The 14,031-nt window shown below is 40.2% G+C and overlaps 1 protein-coding gene and 1 pseudogene across 2 annotated transcripts in view; both read right to left on the bottom strand.

Moving 5' to 3' along the window:
- Positions 1–246: 246 nt before the first annotated feature.
- LOC136829028 (uncharacterized) lies at positions 247–1,477 on the bottom strand (annotated as a pseudogene).
- A 1,883-nt stretch (positions 1,478–3,360) lies between these two features.
- The window catches only part of LOC136828636 (UV-stimulated scaffold protein A-like), a 12,396-nt gene continuing 1,725 nt past the window's right edge, over positions 3,361–14,031 (bottom strand). For both annotated transcript variants that reach the window (XM_067086672.1, XM_067086673.1), the window contains exon 2: positions 3,361–11,258. In XM_067086672.1, coding sequence (XP_066942773.1) covers positions 9,324–11,246 — 1,923 coding nt within the window. In that variant the 5' untranslated portion in view covers positions 11,247–11,258 and the 3' untranslated portion in view covers positions 3,361–9,323. The remainder of the gene's footprint in view (positions 11,259–14,031) is intronic.

Below are 14,031 nucleotides of genomic sequence, written 5' to 3'. Positions count from 1 at the left end.
AGTGGCTGAAGGGTTGTGATCGATGTTGTCCATGACCGCAGTGGTAAACAACCCCTTTCTTAAGACAGGTGGACAGACTACACCCTCTTCCACATACTTGGTGACAGTGGCATCTCCCAGTCGGGCTGATATCTCCAGCACCCTGTCATAGGAAATGCTCATGCCATGATCATGAAGCATTTCTCCCAGGTTTCTTTTCCTGGTTTTGGCATAGATAGCCATGCCCATGAAAACTGGGAAAGGAGTTTACCTATCCTTTGAGTGTCGATGTACACTTGGTCCTTCCTTCTGTTTTGAGAACCAGTTGTACTGCAGGAGCTGAGCAATAGCCAGGTCTGACTTTGATAAGCCAAACCTTAACTGTGACCTTATGTCTGCTCCATGCTAGTGAACTGAAGCAGACTTTGAGGTATGGCATAATTGATGCATCCTTCACCAAAGGTGCTGTCAAACCTGGAATGATGATCCAGAATATGCTTCTTCAGTATCTTTGCTGCTTTAGCAATCACAAGTGTATCTGAGTGGTCAGATGCCTTAGATGCAGCTAAAGCTACATCTTTCTGCAAGGCAAGTAGCACACTTCTTCCTTTCTTGTGTGCTTCTAATTCAGGGATTCCTGCTAACAATTTGTCCTATAATCTTGTTGTATTTACAGTGGGTGAGGCAATGCCCAATTGTTCAAGGCACTGCTGGTATATTTGGGATATGTCTGCAAGAGGAAATATGGCAGGACCATCTGAACTCAAGCTGGTTCCAGTGATATAATTAACCAGCTCTGATAGAACCAGTGGATATACATCTGGTTCTTCACTGTGACATTATTCTTTCTCAGGATTTCTAAGATGGGACCTCTCACTATTGTAAAGGCCAGTGAGACATCTAAGATGGGACCTCTCACTATTGTAAAGGCCAGTGAGACATACAAGATGGTATTTCAGCTAGTGCAATTGCATCACCTGCACCTAGTTTTGCCAAATTTACCATCATTAAGTGTGTGCATGCACTCATGCAGTATCCTGTTGAGAATCATGGTCATTACTTGTCGAAGATCTGATACAGGTGCCACATTTTCACAAAAAATGCATGCTTCATTGTCATGAATCATTCAGTACTGTTTAGCATGCTTTTCCTGTGGTTCAATACCTTCAACTGTAGATCTTCTCTTTCTTGCACAATCAAGTTTTGCATTATTAAACATGACCCTACAGCTCTCGTGGTATTTTGCCATGTTTTGTCGCAGTGTTGCCTCTGTGCCACTGCCTTCATCCAGCCTTGCTGGGTCAAAGTTAAGTGCCATTTCACCAACCTCCTGGAACAATGGCACATTGGTTGAAATCATTACGCACCCATCTTGTTCAGGATTATGATGTACAGAGGCCAAGGGCAAAGTTAGACCATTTTTCTTGTCTTCCTGGCAAATACAACATTTACTCCAGTCAGTCTTCCTTTTGCCTGTGATTGAATTTACACTTGCCATTATGAGCTCTTGACTAAGGCCGAGGGGCTATCCTTTTATCACCTTAATCTGATATGCACATTGATGTATGTGATACAACTAGGATCGGTCACCCTACACGTAGCGTGATCATTCATCCAGTACCATTTAAGTGCTGTGTGATCTGTATACCATCCAGGTAAGCACATGAACAAGCCATGTAGAGACCACTTACCCTTGGCTTGGCTCTCCCGCGCTGGCACCTCCTGTCAATTCAGGCGCGGCTATCTAACTAAATCTACCAACTATATATATGTACTTTCTACCAGCTAATTGATATGGGCCGTTAGACAGCATTTGGGACACTAAACTACACTAAAGCAAAGCTAGGTACAGCGTAAGTAAAGCAAGATTAGCCGACACTGAACCCATGCTGAGCTACACAGCAGTTAAGTCACCAGTGTGTCCTGGTTGTGCACTGACATTCACTCTTTTAAAATAAAACTAAAGATAAAACCACCACCTAAATTATATATAGACTTGCAAACTATTATATAGAACAGGAAGACATTTTTCCATGTCTACTGAATCCTGAGACGTGATTAGTTCAAGGTTTTTGGCTGCCATATTGGATGCCATCTTTCTTTATATATGATATATGGAATCTTTAACATAAATACAATTTACTTTTGCTTGGTGACTCTGCCTAAAATATGTATAACCAAAACAAATGCATAACAACATGACCAAAGCCACATGAGTCCCAAGTTAAAACCTTGACTACTGGCCATCTTGAAAAACGGCAGCCATTTTGGAGTTTTGAGTGGACACCCAGTAATTTTCAAAAAGTGGTCTGTATGAAGATTTGTACCAAATTCCATGTTTGTATCATTAGCTGGAGTATTTTAGTGAAAAAATGATTTTATCTGCTGCACTATGGAAAGTAAGATGGAAGAGAATATGAAAGGAGGTACAGCAAATGGAACGAAAGGGGTTGCAGATAGGGGACGAAGGCACGCTGCAAAGAACCTTAAGTAATGCCTACAGTGCACCGCATGAGGTGCACTGACGGCGCTAACCTTTTATGGGCCTTCGTGCGAATATGTTTAAAAGCTTATGCTGTTGCCACTGAGCTTGCGCCTTGGCGCCCTTATATTAAGTTACTTGGAGTATCATTATTGTAACGCCCCTCTTGGAGGATAAAAAATAAACAACGCTGGCAAGCTTGAACCATGTTTACCTAAATCTGCATATATTACAGCTTCTTGGTCATGTGCATAAACAGGGGAAGGTTGATGTCTATAATTTCCTTTACAGGCCAGCAACAGAATCAACACTGAGCCAATCAATGAGTCCAGAAACTCTTGGAGACGACCGCATTATGATTTTCCGGTCGTCCATCCATACGTAAAAGTTCCCAGAGATATAGACTTTTATCGCAACTGTGTCAGTCATTTACTGAAATATTCCAAGTTATTATATAGAAACATTTACATTTGACCTTGGGGGTCTTTAAACAACAGTAAAAGAGGCTCTCCGATCTTGTATTTGAAGTTTACCTCAGTAACCTATATTCAAAACTATTTATCAGAATCTTTTTGAGAATTTTAAGATGAGAACAGCCGCTGAGAGCAAAATTCCAACTCCTCCCTCAACCGTATCCTTTCCCGGAATATGAAAGTGGGGTAATTTCAGCTATCTCAGCGATATCAGCAACCGGTTAATATCAAAAGACTTATCACTCATCAACTCTAATCTGTAGTGTTCCAGTGCTAGTTAGGATGATCTGAAATGGCCTTTGCATTAACTGTAATACGAATATCTGATGGGGAAAGAAACCGATTCCACACATTCTGTGCATTATTTATGCAACAACACTTCACAAAAATGCTTGGCTAATGGGAGGGGTGAAGGACAACACAGTATCTTTTGTACATTTATATTTACAACTGAATTTTACAAATAGTATACACATAAAAATAAAAAGTAATAAATACTATGATTTCATCTCTGAACCTTTTATTTCAAGTAATAAATAAAAATTAAAAGATAAATTAACACTTTCAATAACTATATAAAACTATATAAAATACATATTTATCCAAAGTTAAAACATACCAATATAAGTAATGGACATTTAATTAGTTCCATAAATAACCTGTATTTTTTTTTCAGAAACCAGTAGTGACATTAAAATATTGCATGCAAAGTAGAAGAGAAAAAATGAGAAAGTGCCAAGGAACCTTTTCACATGGTCAACCAACTTGTACAGTATACAGCATAGATAATGTTTACAAATGTAATGAAAAAATCTCACACTTATTATACTTAGGAAACTAATACCTGTATTCTGATTTTAAAATTTCTTAACGACTTATTAATACCCATAAAAGTAATACAAAATTACTTTTCTAACATTTCATTAGTACTGAACAAACACTTTTGTAACATGGCAAATGTTTAATGTTAAAGTAATTTGCTTTGTTCCTATACAAACAAAACTAAAGTATTCATATGCTGTATACAGTGGACCCCCGATATACTGCTGTTCAGCATTCGTGGCTTCAGTTAGCCGTGGATTTTTTTGTTGGACGTATCTCCAACTATATTGTGGAAAATTCTCTAAATCGTGGATTTTTTCGTAGAGCAATATTCACTAATTGCTGTATTTTAATTTTATTTTCGTGAATAAATATACATTTTTCATGATAAAAAAAATTATTTACAGTACTTATTTTCGAATATTAATGTTAAAATGACGTAAATCATACGGGTACAGTACTCACCAGTGATGAATGTTTATTGAAGATGATGATTCATGATGAATTAGCTGTGCAGTCCGATAAATGACGATGAAGATATGACTGCACAGCAAAGCTGAAGTTACATCTCCTCTGGGGGGTGCCATTTCCCCTTCTTCAGGTGCTTTTTCAGGGGCTTCAGGAGGCTTTGGAGGATCCTTCTTCATGGGCTCAAGAAACAGTGATAGGCAGCTGCTGTTGCTGCTTCATGCTGACGAGGAGGTTATTATAGGGGCCAAAATCCCATGAAGGGCATTTGAAAACTTTATGGAGCATTCCACATATGGATCCTATGCCCCAGTCATCTCCTACAGCTCCCTGGCTGTCCTCATAATTCCGGACAGACGTTCCAAAGACAGGCCCTCATCCTCTTCCTTGTCTCCATACCCTGAACCTGGAACCTGCCGCATCTTCTTCCTCGCTGGCAGACTTCGTCAGCTTTTCCAAATCCTGGTCCATCAGGGGGTCAGAGTGGGCATCAATGAGGGTGAAGACTTCATCTCCACCACCAAGGATCCTCACAAATAGCGTTCTCCCCTCATCCTCTTCCTTCTGGATGTACTGGACGGTACTCTCATTCACGCCATAATGGGTGGCTACTACCCTACCAGTAAACAGGGCAGCTGGGCAGAGATGCTGGGTCACTTGTGCATTGTATACAGTACAGGGTATTGATCATAACACTGACATTTTGCACATTGTGTACTGTGCATACTGTACATTTTATTGATATTTTGCTGTGTTGTAAGATGATTTTGAAATATTAAAGTGTTTTAGGATGATAGTAGAGCATATCTAAAGTATGTGGGTAGTTTTTAGAATGATGGGACTACCTCTGAACGAAACGTTAGGTTTGTTTATGTCTGCAGAACCTGCCCCGTCGTTCTATTTTCATTTTACTGTATTTTCATGACTGACAACGTTTTTTATGATAAAAAATAATTTACTAATTTTCAAATATTAATATTAAGGTAAACAAAGCAAAATATCAATAAAATTTTTTTTCTTAAAAAATGTTTGCCCCAAAACCACCCCCTGGAAACTCCAAACACAAAGCTCACACAAGGAAAATGCATCTTGGGAAGCTAAAATACCTAGGTGCAATGCTACTTGACACACTATTGTATGGCGTTTGCAAAGCATCCAATCCAGGAGGAGCGCTATTCATTTTCCTTGGTGCTGATTGGCTGTCTACCCCCAAGACTTTCTCTCATGGAGGTGTATAGTACAGTACTATGGGAGCCCACATCTCCGCCACTTCAATGAATATCCTTCCACTGTTCAAGTTTCACTGCACATCTGTGTACTTTCCGCATCTTTGTTTGCTGTGTTAATCTGTGTGTTTCTTTTTGAATGGTGTCTTAAGATGCCTCCTAAACGCCCTGCTACTTCTAAGGCTTCTGGCAAAGAGCCTAAGTGCCAGAGGAATGTCATGACGCTCCAGGAGAAGGTAGGACTTCTGGATATGTTGAAGGAAAGGAAAAGTTATGCTGCAGTAGCCCGGCATTATGGTGTGAATGAGAGTACCGTCCGGTACATCAAGAAGAAAGAGGTGGAGATAAGGAAAGCTGCGGGTGTTAGCTTCTACAGTAGTGCCAAGGTGGTTTCCACAGTGCATGATAAGAGCATCGTGAGGATGGAGTCGGCCTTGGCATTTTGGATATTGGACTGCCATAAGAAGAACATCCCACCTGACACCAACATCATTTGCATCAAGGCACGACAACTCTACCAGCAGTTTTTGACTTACAGAAGGCAAGAACGTACAGGAAGCAGACTTCTTAGGCTTCGACGAACAAGCCAAAGAAGAAGAGGAAGAAGCAGGACCATCGTCAGCTCCTCAGGGTTTGTGGGCCAGGAAGGGGTGGTTCCACCGTTTTCAGAAGTGGTTCCAGTTAAAGAGTGCTTTTCTAAATCGGGAAGCAGCACTGACAGACATGGAAGCGACCGCGAAATATTCTGAGACCTTCAAGATCACTGGCAACGCCTACCATGCAGAACAGGCTTGCTCTGGAAGAAGTTGCCTTCATGGACATACCTCATGAAGGATGAAGCCAGAGCCCCTGGGTCCAAGGGCCAGAAAGCTAGGGTTACCCTCATCATGGGTGGCATTGCTGCTGGCTTCATGCTGAAACCAGGCCTCATTTACATGAATGGAAACCCTAAAGCCCACAAGAATAAGAACAAGCACTTGCTGCTTGTGTTTTGGATGCACAACCCCAAGGCCTGGATCACCAAAGTTCTTTGTCTAACTGGTTCATTCAGAGCTTCATCCCTCAAGTTAAGGATTACCTCAACGGCTTGTGCATTGAGTTCAAGGTGTTGTTGATTATGGATAATGCTGGTGGCCACCCTCTGGATTTTTATTACAATGGAGTCCAGCTCCAATTCCTCCCTGCCAACACCACCTCTCTCCTCCAGGACATGATCCGTGCCTTCAAGGCACTCTAGACCGGAACTCCCTCAAGCACCTTGTGCAAGAAATGGACACTGACAGAAATTAACAGTGAAAAAGTATTGCTGTAAATTCATGATTGCCACGTCTGACCGTCATCGACCAATTGTGGAAGGGTATGAAGAAGGAGACCATTAATGCGTGCTGAAAGAAGTTGTGGCTGGAGTGTGTTCTTGATCATAAAGTCTTCTCTCCTGAAGAAATTTAACATTCGGCCATTGATAAGGCAGTCCAGTTGGCGAGGATGCTTGGTGGAGAAGGTTTTGATGACATCGCCGAGGATGAAGTCAGCACCCTCATTGATGCCCACTCTGACGCCCTGATGGGCCAGGATTTGGAAGAGCTGACGAAGTCAGCCAGCGTGGAAGAAGACACTCCAGGTTCATGGGATGAAGAGGAGGATGAGAGCCTGTCTTTGGAATGTCTGTCCCAAATGATGAGGGCAGCCAGGGAGCTGCAGGAGATGGCTTCAACATGGGATTCTTATATGGAACGCTCCATAAAGTTCACAAATGGCCTTGATGGGTTATTGAGGCCCTATAATAATACCCTCATCAGCATGAAGAAGTAGCAACAGCATCTGCCTATCACCATGTTTCCTGAGCCCATGAAGAAGGACCCTCCAAAGCCTCCAAAGAAGTGCCTGAGGAAGGGGAAGAGGTGCTCCCAGAGGAGATGTAAATTCTCTGCTTTGCTGTGCAGTCATATCTTCATCATCATTCACTGGACTGCACAGCTAATTCATAATCATCATCATCTTCAATGAACATTCATCACTGGTGAGTACCAGTATGATTTACGTAATCTTAAACTTATTATTTCTTATAATGTACAGTATTTGGAGTCTGAACTATTAACATAGGCAGTGAACTATTAAAATAGGCAGTTATAAGCATTTTATTTAAGGGTATACAAGGTATTTGGTGTTTGAACTATTAAAATAGGCGGTTATAAGCATTTTTAGTGGGGAGGTACCAACTTATTGCTGATTTCAGCTTATGGCGGGCAGTTGTGATCTCTAACCCGTGAATACCGGGGGTCGATTAAAGGTATCATTGAAGCTTACTAACAGTGTAGTTGGCAACACTTTCATTTTTCTTCCAGCAACAGGGATAAATCCAGGCTGGTTAGAGGTAGAGTTATCAAATACTATAGAGTACTTTAGTTTTGTATGTAGAGGAAAATGCTAGTTACTGTACTTTAAAAATTTTCCACTTGTTCCTTTGAGAATACATATGGGAAACTCACTCCTAAGTCAGGGTGTTTTGTTTAATGGAGTTGACTGGCAATGTCCTGTAAATTCAGGAGCACATGAATTTACATCTAAAACAGGCCAAGCTAATGGTAAGAGACTGATTGACACCTGGTCATGTGCTTAAGCAGGGGAAGGTTGATGCCTAAGACTTCCTATACAAGCTAACAGCAGAATGATGAGGCTGACAAGACCTAGTGCCAGATCTTTCATTCAATCCGTCATGTAACTGACAAACACGTCCATGGGATCCTTTCTTTTCCATCTAAAGCACAGGAAATTCTGATCAGTAAGCAGGTCTTATATCACCTTAAGGATAAAATAAGGTTCTTTGCTTATCCAACACACACACCCCCCTTTTTTTTTTAGATAGATCAGAGGGAACCAGTATCTAATTATACCAGCACAAATGCAGGTTGGCTTGCTTACAGTTACGAAGGGAGAGAAGGCAAGGGGAAAGGCATCCTTGCAATAAATTCAACAATGTAAGCCCAATCGTAGAACTAAAGCAAGATGCTTTTCTGCCCAAAATGGAACTTTGGCAGTTACATAACACTTAAGTAGCCATCATAGGAACTTAGGAGGAGGGTCCTAGGGCCTATGGGTGCCATTCAGTAAAAGGAAGGTAATATAGTGCACCTCAGAAAACATTACTCCCCACTGTTGGAAGACTTTAATTCTTTGTTCTGAGGGCACAGAGTCAGAAGGGGAAACCCAAGATAATTCCTTCTAGTTAGCCAGTGCTTGAGGAAAAGAAATCAGATTTTCCCATGGAGAACTCAAGATCCTATCAAGAGCAGAAGGGGAATGGCACCTGCACAGAAAACGTTGTTCCAAACCAACGAAGTATCCATGTATGCTCATTCAGTGTAAAAGAACTAAAGAACAGACCCATTATTTTGTGACCATCTATCTTCGAAAAGTCAATACTGTACTGCTATTAGATTTACAGTAAATTTCACAACAAGAACTTTTAAACCTACAAACTCTCAAGACCCATTAATTTTCTCAAAATGAACTAAACTCTCAAGACCTATTATCATTTCTCGAAATGAACTTCCCCAAGTTGCAATCAGCCACAACCATGAATGACATATGACGAAGTAAAAACTTTGGGATAAAGGGAATAATTAGGGTAAATACCATACATGGAAGTTTGTGTTGATGCAATACAAAGGGTTTACTGAATTTTATAAAATTCATCAAAACACCAGGCCTTGCAGTGGTCTTGCCTCTAAAAATCTTATTTTATACACATTATCTGATTACCATGCTCCAAACTGCAACTGAAGTAATCTACATGAAAAATCCTACAATAAACATATTTAGATCAAAATATAAAATGCATTAAATTATTGTACAATACTACTGCTATGTGCATTAACTACCGTTAAAATTTGTACTCCAACCACCTGAGGCTTCTTGTTTATTAAGTGCTTTGTTCACCCGTCTCACAGCTTTTTTACTCAGAACCTTCCTAGCCAGGCGCTCATATGGAGTAGTCTTTTTAATATCTGTTAGGTTTTCATACTTGCGCTTACGCTGATATTTACCCTTTGGCATCTTTAAATCAACACCTGTAGCTGCTTTAATCTCTGCAAGAAGATTAGGATCCTGCCAAGCAGGATGATCACGCTCATACTGCTCTTGGGCAGCTTTCACACGTGCTGCATCTTCTGCTGATATAGGTTGGCCAAGTTCATCTCGTGGTATGATCTTACCATGAAGAGGACACTTTTCTCTGTCCTTCCGGGGACACAAGCGGCCTGTCGCTAGTGGAGCACGGCAAGTCCATTTCACAGGCTCCCATTCAAGCTCATAGTTTACACGCTGCGTAGCTACACCCAGTATACCTCCAGTGGAATCCATCTCATCTTGTTCATGAAGATCTGGTGCAGCTGTCCAAACCTGACTCAAGCCTGCAAGGGGGTTGTGGTGGCGCAGAGGTTTGTGCTCCATTCCATTAAGAGCTGCATCTGGACATTTGTCTATACTTTTCTTTTTAGTTTTCTTTGAGTTTTCAAATTCTTTGAAAGATCCCTGAGATACTGATGCTTGTGAAGTTGATGGCCTGTTGAGAGGGTCACTATCAAAATATTCATCATCTTTACGCCATGAAGGACCACTTATTCCTAGAATTAAAGCCTCTGATATCCCTTCTATACCTACAGTACTATTATGGGATGAAACTTCAATAAAATCATCATCATCTTCATCACTGTCACAGTCTTCTGGCAATTTCACTGAAGATAACTTTGATTTATCTTGAGGCACAATCTCGACATTGTTATATAAATTTACACTTTTCATCACCATACTCTTAAGATCTACTATTTGCTTTATCAACAGTCCATTTCCTTCACCATATGGTCGCATTGTTTCTTCCCACTTCTTAACTTGAGGTAAAACTTTTGATGTCAGCGTAGTAATGAACTCTCTCAAATTTTGTACAATTATCTCATTATCTGATGTTTCCCTTACTTTCTTCACCTCGCTCATATCAATTGTGACACTCATCCCTTTCATTATGCCATGAGACCGCAAAGATTCATTCCCATATTCACTATCTTCATCTACTTCAACTACATCCTCCAGTCCTTGGAGTTCTTCAGAGGATGGTGAATCATTTTCAATATCATTAAGTGGTATGAAAAAGTTGTGTACATCTGGAATGAGTAATCTGAAGCAATTTTGCAACTGTTTCAGAGTAGATTTTATTTCTGGGGTTTGCGCTTGCAACTCTTCGGTTATTTTCTGAATTCGTCTCCTCTTGATATCATCTTGTCTTTGCCTCTCTTCTGCATCTCTTTGTCTCTGGGCTTCACTTCTGGCTGTAAGTTCAGCAAAATCCACCTTTTTACAATCCCTCAGGTACTTGTAACCAAGCCTAAGGGTTAGATAGCCTTCACCATAATTATCATACCATTTCTGGAAAGCTTCTACACACTTTTGCTTAAGCTTCCTAGCCACTGGATATGGTTTGGGTAAGGGATTCTTTTTATCAAATCCTAAGAGAAGGTTTGTGATTTGTTTGAAATCTTTGAGTAATAATTCCCGAAAACAGTGAGATTTTTGAAAAATCTCATCACATATCAGGAAGGCACTAAATCTTATCTCAGCATGCCTTTTCTTTAGCTGCTTATTTAATATTTTGTACAGTTCTTGAACATAACTGTCTGATTTTCTGCAAATTTTCTTCACTTTTTTTAATGCTTCTTCATCAAGCTTATCTTTTCCTGAGGTAGTTAACGCCTCAACTAAAAATTTCAACTGATATAGATCTTCCTCCACTTCCATGACCATATCTTCTATCACCTGAAACCATAAAGAAAATACATAAGTCTTGACATTTATTCAGTAAATATAAATAATAAACCTGTCTTAGCTTAATAATTCAATCCCACCACTCCCAGGCATACAAAAAAGCACAAAATTAATAAGTGATCTGTAGCAGGCTTTATTATCACGTAATGATAATAAACCTGTTTCCAACTTCTGGAAAAGTCTACATAACAATATGGTCTTTCAAAGAAGATTCCAGTCTACCAAACTATGAAGGACTGCTCCTATTACAGAATTTAAAATTATACTGAAGACTGCCTCAACTACTATCAACATTTTCCTTTGTCATGTCAAATCTTCAATATCATAATTGCTTTGGTCTATGGCTTAACCTTGACTTCCAGTGAATTTACTTTAAAGTGAGTTTTATTTCTTGCATATTACCTTGTAATCCTTTGGTTACTTTTCTACTTCATCTGTCCACAACGTTTGGTGTGGTAACATTTCTGGAGATCATGTTATCAAAGAAAGTAGTCCTTATTAAAATAATGGATCCCATCTTCCAATTAACAGTTTACCATGAAACTGGTAACATGTCAATTTTAGAAATAATAATATTTTTATAATAAAATAAGTTTTTTTGGTACTTACCTTCTATCGTTAGCTTTATCTGCGGCTACTTGGTGCTGGTCCACTTCACTCAACTAATGATACAGGGAAAGTTTCACCTCAAAAACAATGTAGCCACTGATAAAGCTAATGATAGAGGGAAAGTTTCATCCCAAAAATGAACTTCTTCCAGACATCTAAGAGAAGCACTGACAAAGAATAGAGTGTTTTGATTATCTTCTTAAGAAGAATTCAATTTACAAGACTATACAGGTATGCTCCTATTCAATGAATTAGAATTACAATTAGCCAAATATCACTTCAACCATTATCTTTCAATTTCTTCTTCATCCAATTAAGTCCTAAAAGTCAAAAAAGCTTTGTCTCAAACAAGTCTAACAATTGATGTTATGCTTTGTTACATGTCTGGATCATATACTGTCTGACAAAAAAATCCCATCTAACAATAAAATTTCTATTGCCCATTGACTGGCCTAATCCTCATCCAGAGCAACAGGATGTCTTCAATTATTTTTATAATAGCAGTCATTGTAAACATCCCATTAGCCAGTAGATGTCACCTAAAAATCCTGTGCCCAATATCTTTGCCTGATGTCCTTCTTTGCTTATCAAATGTTATGGGCTGTCCCACCTGGCTTTTGGTTAATGACCTCTTAAATGGGAGTTGAACATTACCTCTTTTTTTTTTTTTTCAATAAAATACTGACTGATAAAAAAAAAAGCTCTATATCTAAACGTCTTCCTATAGTCTCCTGCCTGGCCATCACTTGATACCATAAGGGTCCTCACCAGGTTTTCATGGATTACCAACAAATTCCTTGAGAAAGAAAGCATGTATGGCTCAGCTGGTGGAGGAAGGGAGAATATGACTGATGTCATTCCCACCCAGAAATGCTAGCTGCCTGGTTACATAAATGAGCAGGAGAGGATGACTCCTGCAATCATCCTGCGCAGCCTGGCATACATGTTGCTGAAGCTGACAGGGGCCTATGCCAGGGTATAACACTGTAGTAACCTTACCATAAGAAGAGTAAAATTTAATTAGAACCCTGGTTTCCTGTACAAGACAGGACGACCAGTTCAGAAGGTAGCAATATCAAATAGACCCATTGATGATAATACTCTAGATCATGCTTCCACCCTCAGCTGCTTAAGGGGAGGTAAGTAACATCTACTGATGGTTACTATACAATAAGCAGTCTACGATAGTATGCTCTGTTGTGTAACTCACCTACATCTGACCAGATATCACGAAAACAGGCATAGGGTGCAGGATGGAGGAAGACAGAGAACGGGAAAGAGGCACCAGACACCTTTCAGTAAACTGCCTTTCACCACCACAAACCACAAAAGCAGGCACCAAAATTTCTGTGAGAAAGTATCTACAGATTCGTGGGTGACATCCCTAAGTTGAAAGAGGTAAAGGTGTTCTGGTGGTGACAAGCAATTTCCCACAATATCTGTGCAACTGAGAAGTTCAGCTTGAACACCAGGGATGGGACAATGCCCAGACTTACTGAACCCTCACTCAACTGATGACTTGTACACCCACTTAATGACCTTCTGAAGCCAGAAGTGAGATTGTGTTCTTGTGCCTGCCAGTACCAACTACTGTAACAGTTGTTAACATTTGGGCCTAGATGTCAAGCTCAGTGTAGGTATTAATGCAAAACCCTCACTAGACACAACAGCATCTCCCTCTCTAGACACAACAGCATCTAATTGCAATCCTCACCCACAAAGTCCTGGAGGAAAGAAATAAAAAAACGTTTCAAGTCTCTATTCAGGAAAGATTGGTACTGATTACTCACAACAAATAAGAATGTAAGGAATCCTAAACCCTCCTGCTGCTATGCTAGGTAAGAGAAGCTGTAGAACTTGCCTAATCTCTTTACTATTGCTAAGCTTAGTAGGAGGACTGTCTTGAACATAACATTATCTGTCCAAAGCTTTCTTCACGGGGCCCATATAGTACCTCAGGCAGGAGTATTACATCTCACTCAGGAGGCCTGAGTTGGACAGATGGGCAAGATTCGTCAATGTTCCCATGCTGCCCAGCAAGAAAAGCCCCTCTCTCTTGCACAAGTTGCTGAATAGTCTCCGGCTGTCAAGAGCAAGCAACTTTACACTCTAGTAATGATTCTGCAAGCAAGACTGCCAAAGCAGTGTGGGCCAC

This window comes from Macrobrachium rosenbergii, chromosome 43 (genome assembly GCF_040412425.1).
Source record: "Macrobrachium rosenbergii isolate ZJJX-2024 chromosome 43, ASM4041242v1, whole genome shotgun sequence".
Taxonomy (NCBI): domain Eukaryota; kingdom Metazoa; phylum Arthropoda; class Malacostraca; order Decapoda; family Palaemonidae; genus Macrobrachium; species Macrobrachium rosenbergii.
This window is presented reverse-complemented; position numbering and strand designations above follow the sequence as displayed.